The following is a 14222-nucleotide window of genomic DNA, read 5'->3' as shown; positions in this document are numbered from 1 at the left end:
TCTTTTAGACTTTTAGCATTTAAGAATTAGTTATTTATATTTTTTATAATAACTCAGGCAATGCACTCGAATATGCGTTGAGAAACTGAAAATGGTAATTATTATGCATTTCATTTGTTGTTGCTTGCCTTAATAAGTATATACCATGAAAAGAAATGCTTGATTTCTAGTTTATTATGGAATTTGGATTTTCTATATTTTATTATTAAATTTTGTATATGTAATCTTATGATTAACTTTGTGTACATATGGGATTCCAGTTATCATGGATCGTACCCATTTAGATGGGGCTACCCAGGAGTAAGGACCCAAGTTTGCAGCAACTGCATAAGATTCCTTCTTCCTATTATATTTAGGAAGGACAAATATATGAATATATTCATCTTCTTTGTTTGTGAGTTCATCATTTTTATAAATTGTGGTCTTTTTAAATATCATACATGAAGTATATGTATCTGTATTGTGACCCACATGTGGTCTATTTGTTGTACTTCAAGGGAGATTGGAAATAAGAATTGATGAGAAAACCCATCAATTGGATAATTGGGATCTAATTAATGAACAATTTGACCTAGTGAGGATGTCTGGGCTGGGTACTCTATCTACTCTTCGGTTAGGTCAAATAGATCAGTCCTTAACCACAATCAATGTAGAGAGGTGGCGATCTAAGATAAATTTGCTACATTTTAATGTACAAATTGGTGAGATGACACCTACTCTCTTTCATGCTTAACTGATCCTAGGTCTGACTGTGGATGGGGAGCCTGTTACCTATCGGCCAATTACTGACTACCATGAGTATATACAAAACCCATTGGGTCTAGTAATTAGTGATTCTAACTTGAGTGTTATCAAGCACTCATGGTTGTAGACCAAATTTTGCAAACTACTATATGAAGCAAACCCAGAGGACATTAGGGTCACCATTTTCTCAGATGCATCGCAAGCATCAGTGCCAACTAGGTATTTGCAATTCTTTGAGAATATTGAACAGGCTGGTAGATATACTTGAGATGCTTGATAAACATACTTTAAAGAACATTTCTATAATGTAAGCGCCCCTAGCAACATCTTCAATTACTGGAGTAAGACACATTCTCGCTCACCCAACAAGAACTAAACTCAACACACTCCTTATTCCCGTGATCCCTTTTGAAACAAGGTTTGCTTGCAAACCATATAAAACCCGCTCCCATGTACACAAATGCGCATGCACACCCTCATATGCAATTGAAGCACAGCTAGAAGGCACAACTAATCCCTACTTCTGCAAAGCATAGCTAGAAGGCACCATCTTCCCACATCAAATATCATCCCAACCTTACCTTAACTCTAATTCAATGTTCAACACCCCAACTCTTAACCCTTCTAAAAAAAAAAAAAAGCGGCCCCACCAAGTGGGGGTGGTGTTGGGGGAATATAATTCAATGTTCATACCATCTCAAAAGGTCACATTAATCCAACCAATTTATCAACAAAGTAGCTATTTTTTAAAAAGAGCATATTTCACTCAAAGTACCTCCTCAATTATTTTGTCAAAAAAGACCCAAGTTGGCAGTGTTCTTGGATTAGTGTCATTAACATGCAGGAGTATGTGGTAACTTGACACCACTTAAGTGCCCTGAGCCAAGTGATGTAAATACCCCTAATTGTCCCGGCTTCAAAAACTAAACTCTTTTTCATTAAAATTTCTTTTTCTAAGTTTGGTACCCAAAGGTAGAGGCGGTTTTTACATTATTTGACTTGATTTTATCGGCCTGAGTGAAATGAAGAACTAACCCCACTTGTTTTTCGTTTTTTTTAATGGTTAATTTTATTGAAGTCAAAAGTGGATGTATCATGTACACGAATTGAGCCCTAGACAATTGGTTTCTGGAAATAATTGGAAACAATTAAAAAAGCTTTATGAACACCCTCTTTAGCAGGGAATCAGTAAACTCATCAGCCTCTCGCCATGAGTGCTAGAATGAGGCTTTGGCTTTAGAGTTGTTGATAATGTCAAACACTTATTCGAATACATTAGTGAGCCTCCATAAATAATCCTTATGATGGGTGACCCATGTGATTATGTTACGTGAATCCCTGTCAATAAGAATATTTTTTCAATTTGGATCCAAAAAATGGAGCCTCATAAGGAGGGCATGAGCTTTTGGTTTCAATGGGGTTCCAAGGTGAGAGGGGTCATGAGAATGTTTTTAGAGCTCTTCCAAGATGGTCCTTGAGATCAGCACCGACACCATTGGGACCCTATTTACCCTTAACACTGCAATCAAAGTTAAATTTTATAGGTGGTGTCCAAATTGCAGGTCTCGAGTCTCTATTGTATGTTATCTGGGCATGTTTGATATCTGGAAGTGTCTTCCTAGAACTTGGAACTTACCTAATACTGTTCATGTTCTGTGTTTGATAAAAAAAATGGAAGTTAAGTAGGGAACTTCACTTTACTATTCATCTTCCCCGCATTGTGTGTTAAAAAAGTTCTGACCAAGTTGAAATTGAAAGTGTTTGGGCCTGTTTGATAACTGAAAGCAAGTTCATGAACTGTAAATTGGAAGTTCGTCCTTGCTGGGAACATATAAGTTATTGTAAGAAGTTCTTGGTTTTGTGTGTTGATACCTTCCTGGGAAGTCAAAAAAGTTCCCAATTTCTGTGTTTGATAACCTCCTGAAAGTAAGTTCTAAGTACCTATGTTTAATATAAATAAAAAAAATTGAATTTCTTAATATAGAAATTTCACTCAATGCACAGACAGAGCAAACATGTGCTAGTAATTAACTATCAAAAGATATAAGTACATCTACTTGTGAAAATGGCTTCTTCAGCACAAATTTATAAGATATTAAAAGAAGAAATGAGATTACAAAATAAAAATAAAAAGATATGAATATAGCATTTAGAGCCCACACCATTTTCATTCTTAAATACGATGTTGGCTCCCTTACCCATGAACAAAGAAAGAATACCAACAAACTCATTCTTCATAACTTGAATGCAACATAAGCATTTAAAGAAGAAGAGCCCAATTGATTAAAAAATTCAACCATTACAAAAGAATGTACAACAAGTAAATCTACCAAATGTACATCCCAAATATTATTCTAAATTCTAGCACAACTAAAGGAAAGAAGCCAAATTCTCCTACAATTTTGCGCTCACGCTTGCAAGGTAATGTTCAGAGGCTCTCAGTTTCTCCTACAATTTAGCGCTCACACTTCCATGATTCCAAACTTCTTTCATGAAAAGGGCCCCATCATCCCATTAGCAGTGTTGCCTTGTATTTAATGGAAAGTCTCAAATGCAAGTCTATGATTGTTTCCCCAAAATATAGAGTGGAAATCCCAATTAGTTATTTGTTAGTGAAATATTTTACTGTAGTTATACTTTTGATAATGCAATATATTGTGAATGGAAAATAGAAGTAATGCCAAAGCTTTAGCATTATTCTATATTTATGCTAATTAATGTATTATCTTTGAGCTAATCAGTGTGCAACAATGAATCAAATCACATGATTTTGATTCATGTGGGAATCATGGTAGACATGCAATTCTTCAGTGATACAACTCTTTTGTGTGTTGCTTCCTCCAAACATTTGAGTCTATGAATCAAAGTACACTAGATTGTCCCTGTAGCATACTTGTTTATGGCATGGGCTTCTAACATATGAGAAAAAATCGCTTCTAAGGATACCCAATATCACATTTGGGATCTAGCTTAACAAAGAAAAGGATATTGTTGTTATCAAGGAAAATCTCTCTACATGTCTCTTTCATGCTTTTTGTTTAAAAGATATGTTTCTCTTTCATTTGACATTATATTCTATAATTAAGATCTTAATTGCCCCAATGAGATAGGAAAAAATACATAGACACAGTGCCACCAGTGGCTTACTACTACAAAGAACAGTTGCTCAAAGTACCTCAATCACTCATACACATGGATATTGCAGTCATGGAAGTATACCATTTATTCGCTTTGGGTCAACCTGCCAATTTCATAAAATCTAATCCCCTATAAACATAGTTTGCAAAAGAATGTAATACACATACAAAAAACCACAGATGCTCTCTGCGAAAAACCATATAGCTAGATTCCAACAACTTTAAAAAGCAGCACGAATTCAGAAAAGGTAAAAAACCATAAATTGATGGTATCGAAATTCACTTTCATTGCTTCAAATTTTTGTGTCAATGGACAAATAAAAAGTATATAGTCCGTCACAACTTTTAATTGTTGCTTGTAAAGAATAATTTCAGTTAAAATCTAACACATCCTACGACTACATGAACCTCTAGATTCTTCCAATGAAATGAATAAGCCCTAAACTTCAAAAATTAAAGAAAGGTAAAAGATTTGCACAATACAAAATCATTACATAAGAACTAACAATCAAAATTACTGCTCCTCAATTCCCAAGTGATCCCAAAACCCTATAACTTGTATACATAGGCATGCGCAACCTAGACCCCATGTTTGTGAAAGAAACACATGATCAAACAAACAAATGAAAGATTTTAAACATACTGGAGCTCTTGATTCTCAAGTTCACTGGACCTATAGTTTCCCTTATCTTTTCTTTTGATTAATCAGCCCTAAAGTTCTTCTTTGTGCCACTAATTTGCAGAGTAAACAAAGAGGGAGAATCTGGATCTTCTCATCAGTATCCCAATAGGAAAATACACAAAAATCTTACTTGCACATCCCATTGATTTCATTGATATTGCTGAAAACGATCAATTGCATTCAAATTTCAAAAGTGAAAGTTTTAAGGTATAAATTTCATAACGAAAAGGACATGAAAGTGAACTGTAACCTTTGGATCAAATGTTATGGAGAAAAAAACTGAGCTTGGAGGTTAAAAAAAATGGTGGACTTCGACTGAGATTTTGTTCCATAAATTGTAGAAATGAGGGGAGTCGCTGTCTCTCTCTCACTAAAATGGACTTTCTCTCTCTATAATATGCTTTCGTATATAAGCGAAGAGGCTCGAGTTTATCGGGACAAATTAAACTTCTATTTTTAAGTTCCATCCAAAAAGATGGAAGTTTTTCTAAATGTAAAAAGGAGAACTTCTACATTAATATGAAGTTCTCATATTTAACTTCCATTTTTTAACAAACATAAAAGGAAAAATATCCCCTTATCCTCTATTTTTAACTTCTATATCTCATGATATCCAAGAATTGAAAATATTACTTGTAAGTAAAGATGTCCATCTTTTCTAGCTTACAATCCCCTAGATCCTTTTGACCACAAATCTTTAACCCAAGGAAATGAAAAAATGACAACCTATTCTTCTTCTCCATTAACGTGAGTATTTTGAACCACTTGCTCTTTCATCATCGTCTCTCTCTATCAAAATTCCATTTCTTTCTCTACTAAACAGAGTTGCAGAAGTTCCCTCTCTAAAAAACCCACAGATTTGAAGCCCCTACTGTCCTGTTGCATCCCTAATCCACCGATCTAACACCCCCACAGAGCTCTATATTTTTCTCTATCTCATCTCTCTCTCTTCCCTCCTTCCTGCAACGAAAAACCCCACAAAGTCCATGGCCATTGTGGATGCAACTTGCCAAAAGAAGTAAGTCTTCTCACCCATGAACTCATTTGTTCAAGAAACTTCTCTTTTACCCAACAAGTTACCGAAACTTTAACATACATAAAGCTCTTCAACTCCCTATTCATAGTTCTCAAAAAAGAAAACAAAAATTTATAGGATTTAAGATCGCTAGATTCATTACCAAAAAAACCAATTTATTTGATTTTACAACTTCAATTCTAGTAATCCATCTCCTTTATCAAATTAATCAATTAGTGAGGGCAAAGAAAGTCTTAAGCCAATTGAAAAAAAACCAAACATTGGGTATCAGAGAGAGAGAGATGATGTAGAGAGGGTATCGGGGCAAAAGGGTATGCAAAGAAAGTCACCACATTGAAGTTCATCCTTAGACCTGAGAATTGGAGGGAGATTAGCACGCACATGCATTACTTGTTGAGTCCCAATGCATGCTATTGACGTGTCTATAGGACTAACTTCATCAGTATGCATAGTAATATCGTGTTGAATAGCTTTGTCGTCCTCAGAATATGATGCATCTCCATAAGCATTGGCCAAAAGGGCAAGTGAAGAGATGTTATGATTGACTATTGAAGAATTCGATTTTTCTAGGGTCCTCAGATATGCATCCTGACCATCTTTCTAATGCTTGATGAGAGGTAGAGTATATTTGAGAGTTATCCTGATCATCTCTCTCATGTGTTTTTGTATATCCTGCAACAAAATAAAAGGCATAAAGAACTCCAAAGATAATGCCATTTTCTACTAACAGAAAGTAATAGGAATTCCATAACTTTGGGTATCAGAGAGAGAGAAATGGAGGTTTGAGAGAGAGAGAGACGGTGATTTCAGATTTTGGGTATTAGAGAGAGAGATGGAGGTTTGAGAGAGAGAGACAGTGATTCCAGACTTTGGGTATCAAAGAGAGATGGATGTTTGAGAGAGAGATGGTGCTTTTAGAGAGAGATGTGCTTTGGGTTTTTTTAGAGAGTGTGGTTTTTTTTTAGAGAGAAAGAGGGGTAAGTGATGATTTAGAGAGGGTTAACTTTGGGTACTAGAGAGAGATAGAACTTTGGGTACTAGAGAGAGATAGAGTGTAGAGACGGTGTTTTGAGAAATAGATGTCATTTTAGTATTTGTGTAGGTCAAAAATTAAATATAAAAAAAGTACAAAGACTTCTAAGATAGAAAAAATTAAGATTTTATGTTGCAAGTAACATTTTTAAACTTTGATTTGATAAAAGATAGAAAAAATTAAGACTTTATGCTGTAAGTAATAATTTTAAACTTTAATTTGATGAGAAATAAAAAAAATTAAAACTTTATGCTGCAAGTAACATTTTTAAACTTTGATTTGATGAGTAATAAAGGTAAAAAATAAAAGGTGAAGAGATGTTTTCCAACACAAAACGTGTAGAGGACCAGGTTACTTACCAAGTTCTGGGAAGTAACGCTCATAAAAATTCACCCCCGATAAGTTGTTGTTCTTCTGTTCTGCGCTATCCGCCGCTGAGCCACCCGTCTCTTCTGTTCTTCGCTACCAGCCGCTGAGCACCTCTCTCTTCGCATCACGCCGCTATCAGCCAGACCCCTCTCTTCGCACTCAGCCCTCGCAAGGGTTTACTCATCTCTTTTTGTGCTCTGATCCTTTCTATTGAGCTCTGATACTTGAGTACCGTACTTCTCTTCTCTATCACACTCGAGGGTCCAAGAAGACGGAGGAGGAAGCAAAGAGCTCTGATTTTCTCTGTGTTATTCATCTTGAGGTATCCTATTGAGCTCTGATTTTCTTCATCTTTATCTCTCTTTTCTTTGGATCTTTTCTTGAGCTCTGATCCTTCCTATTGAGCTCTGATATATGTTCTTCATCTTTCTTGAGGTATTTGCGTGCCCCCGACTGCCCTAACCACAGTGAAGAGACCATCTTGCACCTTATCTTTGTGCTTACGAGCGTACATCTCAGTTTTTTCTCTCTCCCCTGATTTTTTTTTCTATCTCAGGTTTTTTCTGTATCCCATGATTTTTTTTGCTCTCTGATTTTTTTCTCTAGGTTCCGAACATGATGAAAATGGATACCACGATTTTTTTCCTATACGATCAGTTTATTCTCTCGCTGTTTTTTTTTTCTGATTTTACAGATTTTCGCAAATGTTCCTATTTTTTTTATGTTTATTTGGCTCATTGGGTTACTCAACATAGACTTTGATGAGTTGATTAAGATTTTTCTGAGTTGCAAGGGGGTAAGTTCCTTCTCCTGAGTCCCATTTTCAAACATTGGTTAAAACAAAGTGATTCGGTCTTGTGAAATTTGTTAATTCATTGCATCTTACTCGAGTTAGGCGTTTCTTGTTTTTTTTCTTAGCATATGTTGAGTTAATTTGCAGCATGTGTATTATAATTTGAGATGAAGTCCAAAACTTTTGTAGAATGTGATCTGCACCAAAGAAATGATATGGACAAGTAACGATAGGGGAAACAAATCGGGCAAAGAGCATTTTTTAAAGGAATTAATGGCAATTGATTTATGTATGTGCTATAGGAATTGTGTGTGATTTATTTATGTATTTGGGGTTTGTTTTATGTGTGTGCTGTAGGAATTGAGACTTGTTTCTCTTTGTATGCCATACATTTACACCTCCATTAATGGGCTTATTGTGGGTTTGGCCTCTTGAGTTGGACTACTTGTTTTTAATATTGTGTTCAGCAAGGGGTTTGGAATTCCCTTTTTTTTTTGACATGAGTAGGGATTTCGTATTCTTGGTGCATGCTTTTGTGTTTTCTCTTTTTGTTTGGTACATGTGGGGAGTTAGGAGAGGGAAAATTGGTTTTCTTAGGACTTGGCTGAAATGTTGGTGGTTTCCAACAGTTGGATTTATGCATAGGTGATTCTTTTGTTCGGTCATGTGTTAAAGGGGAAGGGGATTGTACTGGGTGATTAGAGGTTCCTGTTGTTCACTTTCATCTTCTTCTTTTTTTCTTATTCATTATTGTAAAGTGGCCAAATAAGGATTCTACTTACCGTGACTTTAGTTTGCCTGATTTGAATAAATAGATTGACTATAGGATTGGTTTAAGGAAGATGACAGCATGATATATTTTGAATTAGTTTCTACTTGTATAAGAGGTTTGTGTTTCTTGGTTCTTGGTTATTTGATCTGTTTTGGTTATTTCAATTCCCTCTTATTTAATTTTTTTTGTTACTGATCTATGGTTATTTGATTTGATCCTTTATGGATGGACTTTATCATATTGGTTCTTTGCTTTTCAACTTCTGGGATTTACTTTTTTTAGTCATTCCAACAATGACTTCAGCAAAGTGTTAACAAAACAAAGAGATAAAAATATTGAAAAAGCAGCAATTGAATGCAACTTCTCATGAAAAATGTGGCGGTGGAGTTCAAGATTATAAAATCAATTTTTTTCTTATTTTCTTTATTATTGAATCTGAATTCCACTTACAAGTGTTACAATACGCTGTTGTAAATAAAAATTAAAACCCTAAATACAACCTGAAACCTTTCCTTATATAAACACGATTCAGGAATAAAAAAATGCTTCTCCTAACAATTTAGGTACAAATAATGTTGTTGAAATTCAGAATAAACATGTGAATATGACTAAAAAATAAAACTAAATAGCTGGGAATACTTATTAGATTATGCCTAGGGTCAACCCCTTATGACTTAGTACACCTTGTACCCTATTTCCTGACTGATGGAGCACGTCGATCCTATTGGTCTTGCTGAATTTTCAGAGCTAAGAAGCTTCCTTGGGCAATACCTCTTAAACTTGGGTTTCATAGAGCATAAAGACATTTGTGGTTTTGTTAGAACCCCTTCGGAAAAAATTGGGGCATGCCTCAAAGGCATCTCCATTTTTTAGGGCTAGGCTTGTCCGTCTCTCTTTAAAGACTAATTAGGGTTAGGCGTGCCACCGAGAGAGAGAGAGAGAGAGAGAGAGAGAGAGAGAGAGAGGCTAGAGAATTGCGTAGGTTTTTTTTTTTTTTTTTTTTTTTTTTTGGGGGGTGGGGGGGGTGTTTGGGGGAAGGTCCCTCCTTATATAGGCCTCAACCCCCTCTAGGTATGCCTATCCCATTATGACTCACCTTGACCAATAGGAATTTAGGAAATCTATGGGGTGAGAGGATTAAATCTGAGCCATCCATGTTATAAATCAGCGTTCACTATTTAGGAAGGAATATTAGAAATTTTGTCCCTTTAATATTTGAACCATATCCACTCCTATACTAATTTAGGATTAGATCAATCTAAAAACCTTCTAGAAGTTATTTATTGCTTTAAAATTGTAGGAAGTGAAAATTAAATATCTTGTTCAAATATGTATTAAGATAACTCCCACAAAATAGGCACACATAATCTTTTATTATAAAAAGGTTATTTAACTAACTTAAAAACATACTTTAATTAGAATAAAAGTTCTAAACCAAGAAAGTAGAGGGCCGTGCCAACCCTATGGGTGATATGTGAGCCCCAGGCTCCACACCTCGTTCATGGGGTGTGGCACATGGCCCACAATCTCATGCAGGGGCTCATGACTGGTTTGTCAAAGCTGACCAATTAACAGTAGAACCATGATCCCAGAATGTGGATTACAGTTCTCCTCCTTTAAGAGCAAGCTAAGCACATATCATTATAGTGCAAAGGGGGGCTCTCTATGCACATGTGCATGTATCTTTTTTCATAGTTGCTTCCCGGTAGTGTGGCTATTATATATCAATGTTGTGTGGAAGTTTGTTGAGGATTTAACCTTTGTTCTCATAGGCCTACATCCGTACACAAGAGGCCACAAACTCTCCTGGCTTGCAATCTATCCCTGAGCATCTCTTCGAGCTCAACAAGCGATGATCCTTTGTAAACCCTTTGTGATAGTGCTTCATGCTTAGGGGTAAGGGTTTTGGACATGACTAGGGCCATAGACCTTTTAACCCTTGGTCAGTCAAACATCACACACTCCTATTGAAGTGTATAATCCACTATAAATGTTAATTACATGCTCTTACGGCCTTTAAAGGCCACAAACCCTAACACATAATCCTTCGATTTGGGTTAGGTGTTTCTCTAAGTATTAAGTGGTTGATGGTTATGACCTTATCTAGCAGAACTAGCCTGCCGAAGGCAATCATTTTGGGTCAGGTGTGGATTACTCAGAATTCCCCTCCTGGGTCTGTAGTCTACCCGTTGCAACATTTTGAAAGGTAGTATAGTGCAATGAAGTCACTTATTTTCTCCTTTAATTCCCTTTTGAAGCATGGACTCCAAACCATACTATTACCACAAAGTTGAATGACTTTTGTCACGACCACATCTTGGTCCATGGCAAATAGTTTTTGGGAACTGTTCTTATATGTGGTACCTCATGTATCATGCTTCCCTTCAGAACATAGTTCTTCGCACATCCAATATGTACAAGCTTGTTAATCTTGTAACTTTTATTTTTCACTTTTTAACCTCTCCCTTCAAGTGGGCTTTGCCTTTCTCTCTCTAACTTCTAAGAGAGGCTTGAGCTTCCAAGGGTGGCACATCCACTCCATATGCTATACGTGCCAGTTTCTTCACTGAAGCTCCTTCATGGTGAGTTACTCCCTTATTTGTCTTTCATATTTGTATTTGTTTCCACTTTTTTTTTCTTTGATTTTTTTTTTCTTTTGGGGGGCTTTAGGAATATCTTCTTTTTTATAAGGAGGTTCTTCCTAGACAGTGATCGGTTGGGCTTATCTCCTCACACTCTGTTCTTGGACTCCCTCTGGGACTCCTTGGCTTTGTTTTAGGTCCTTTTTTTACATTCAGCATGCCCATTTATAAGGGAAATGCTACCAAAGTTTTATTGGGCTAGGGGCTGCTTTGGCATTAGAAAAGTCTTTGCCACCAACCTTTTCTTGTTTGGTCAATGTTAACTTATATGAGTGCTTCTGAGGACCTCTGGCCACCTAGGCGGCTGCCTCCGCTTTTTTTAATATTGACTATGATTAACAAGCTTCGTATGGCTATTAGAGAGTGTCTCAATTGAGGGTCCTAGGGTTTTAGTTGCATCACCTGCCCCTCAAATCTCCATACTCCCGAAGTCTTAATAAGGTGTGCTTCTTCTGTTGAGTTTAGAATGAAGATTATATCCCCATTAAGTTATTTGCAGGCCACCTGTACATTTGTCTCGACACTTTAGATAGTCATTTTCAAATTTCCGCAGGTCTGTGTTGTTGCCATTAAGTGAAGCCACCTAGTCGGAGTGAGGCAAATGTAAGCTTTCCATGATAATTGAGCCTTAAAATGGGATATCTGTGTTTTCTTCACTGTTCCGCTTACAAGGAATCTGGTTAAGGTGAATGAAATGGGTGGTTCCTCTAGGCTCTTATGGGATTTCGACAGCTGTTTCTGCTGCCATCTCTGTGCCCTGTTCTTGTGAATCATGGGCTGAAACCTTGTTGGTGGGGTTTGATATGCTGTCCCGATTCTTGTCCAGCTTGGCTGGCTTCTTGCTCTCTCTCCATTTCCACCATGGCTTTTTCTTCTCCCTTCTCATAGTTCTCACTTATCGCTACCCTTGCTTGTTTTAGGTTCCAAATCTAGATCATGTGGTTTTTTTCACTAAAATCTCTCATTCTGGATTTTGGTAATTCTATTTGGTTCCACATTTTTGGTAATTTCAAGACCTAAAACAGGGACATCTGGAGTGTTTTGAACAAAGTAGTTCAGAAGGCGCTCGAGTGAAATGATCGTTTTAAAGTAACCACTTTGTTGATAAATTAATTGATTTGACCGCCTCTATGATTTTTCGAGGTGTTTTGACTGCAAAAGAAAAGTACTTCAATGCAATTTACTCCATTATGCTTTGTTTTGGTCAGTGTGCAATGTAAAACCTGTGTGATGCTTTTGTACAGAGCCCCCTTCATAGGGGTTGTTTCTTTTTTATATAGAGCCCCCAATTTGTAGGGGTGCCATTTTTGTATAGAGCTCCCGGCCTGTGGGATGCCTACTTTTGATATTTTGTATTTCTTCCTTTCTACTCAATACAATATACACTAGCTAACAGTTTCAAAAAAAAAAGGAAAAAAAGAGAAGAGAGTATATGTGTTCCTAGACTATACATATAGTGCTAGACTATACTTACTTTTTAAGGTTATAAGCAAGATCCCAAAGGGTCAGGATCAAGATCCCTAAAAGGTTGGGATCTTGACCCCAAACCTTTGGGAATCTAGATCCTAACATATGCATTGTATGGACGTGGTAACCATTTCATCATGCTTATAGACTTTCATGAGAATTGGAGAATGTGGAAGTGAGGCAATAAGAGAAAGTTATAGTTTATTGATAGTGAATTATGAAGAGATTTTGAAATGGGTGTATGGTTACTGGAGATCTATCTGTTGAAGCTTCCGATAAATCAATATATTTAGGTGATATCTTTAGGTGTTTTATATGGACAAACATTTGTGCAAGATGTGCAATGAAAAAACGGAAGAAAGCATTTATGTACCAAGCAAAAAAGAAAGAAAAGGAATTCTATGCAAGTCCTGGTGATACCATTACTTTCGCACTCCCTATATCTCATGTATCGTTGATATCATATATCTCATCCCTCATAGAGAAAGAAAAATGTTACATGTGAAAAACCTTCTCATCCGAGCCTGTTATGAGTCCTGCATTTTATTGGGAAAATTGTTTTTAACAGATACTTGTTGTTAATTCATTAGTAGCTTATTGGAAGTTTTGTGCTCTAGGAGTTTGCTGGTATAGATCACTTCCTTTTTGAGTGGTATTTATATGTCCTTCTGAGGAATTTTTTTTAATAAATAAGATCACTTCCTTTTGAGTGTTATTTATATATCCTTCTGAGGAATTTTTTTTAATAATAAATAATGGCTAGAGGCTATCCAAGATACATTTGGGACCAGAAGCACAGCAGCTTCATATATTCACCACTGTCATGCTATAAAATTATTGCTTATTTTGCCAAGGTCCTCTATTGTTAAATATATTAGTTCAGTTGTGTATCTTGATTCTAGATATGTAAATATATCAAACCCTTAAAATGCTTGTACTTTTAGCAGATCATTGCTAATGGCATATGGCTGTAATATTTTCTATTTCTGTTTCGATCAGCTGTGACTGGATGTTAAATATTATTAAGAAAATAAGAACTACACTGGAAATTGAAACCTGACCCTTTCTTTTGGATCTTATATAACTTTTTTCTTCATATATTTTTCACAGAGCGTCACTCCTAATCTGGCTCTTGGTGATGAAGTGATTTGGCTTGGCCATCAAAGGAGGTCTGCCTTTGGAGTTGCTGCTCGATACAATTCAGATGAGATGGTCAGTCCTCCATTTCTCTTCATCCATTCCTGGCATCAAATCTTTATAATTTTCTCACAGCACTCAGCATTTTTGTGCGTTCTTTCATCTACTTGGGTATTCAAAAAAGGGATTAGTTTGGATATACAAATGATTTGAAATCGAGGGAGTTCTGGATCTGTGCTTGTGCATTGATTAAAAAATCAGCAAAATCCTTTTTTGCATACACTTTTTTTTTTTTTAAATTTTCTGACAAGTTTTTGTTGATTTATTGATAGTCCGTGACTGATAGGAGATGTATACCAATCTTACGAACGGTCTGGTTCAATAATGGACCAAAAGCTCCCCTTATTAGG

The 14222-nt window shown here is 36.2% G+C and overlaps 1 protein-coding gene across 7 annotated transcripts in view; it reads left to right on the top strand.

The window, feature by feature from the left end:
- Positions 1-6951: 6951 nt before the first annotated feature.
- The window catches only part of LOC18437308 (DNA-directed RNA polymerase I subunit rpa43), a 28830-nt gene continuing 21559 nt past the window's right edge, over positions 6952-14222 (top strand). For 6 of the 7 annotated variants that reach the window (XR_016052304.1, XR_016052305.1, XM_088862306.1 and 3 more), the window contains exons 1-2: positions 6964-7323; positions 13786-13887. Coding sequence is in view for 5 of the 7 variants with exons in the window: in XM_088862306.1 (XP_088718432.1) it covers positions 13885-13887 (3 nt within the window). In the remaining 2 variants the exon portion in view is untranslated. Of the gene's footprint in view, positions 7324-13785; positions 13888-14222 lie in introns of all 7 variants that reach the window. The other variant, XM_088862303.1, reaches the window with a different exon arrangement.

Source organism: Amborella trichopoda, chromosome 3 (genome assembly GCF_054954075.1).
Source record: "Amborella trichopoda isolate Santa Cruz 75 chromosome 3, AtrichopodaSantaCruz75HAP2 v2.0, whole genome shotgun sequence".
NCBI classification, from domain to species: Eukaryota; Viridiplantae; Streptophyta; class Magnoliopsida; order Amborellales; family Amborellaceae; genus Amborella; species Amborella trichopoda.
This window is presented reverse-complemented; position numbering and strand designations above follow the sequence as displayed.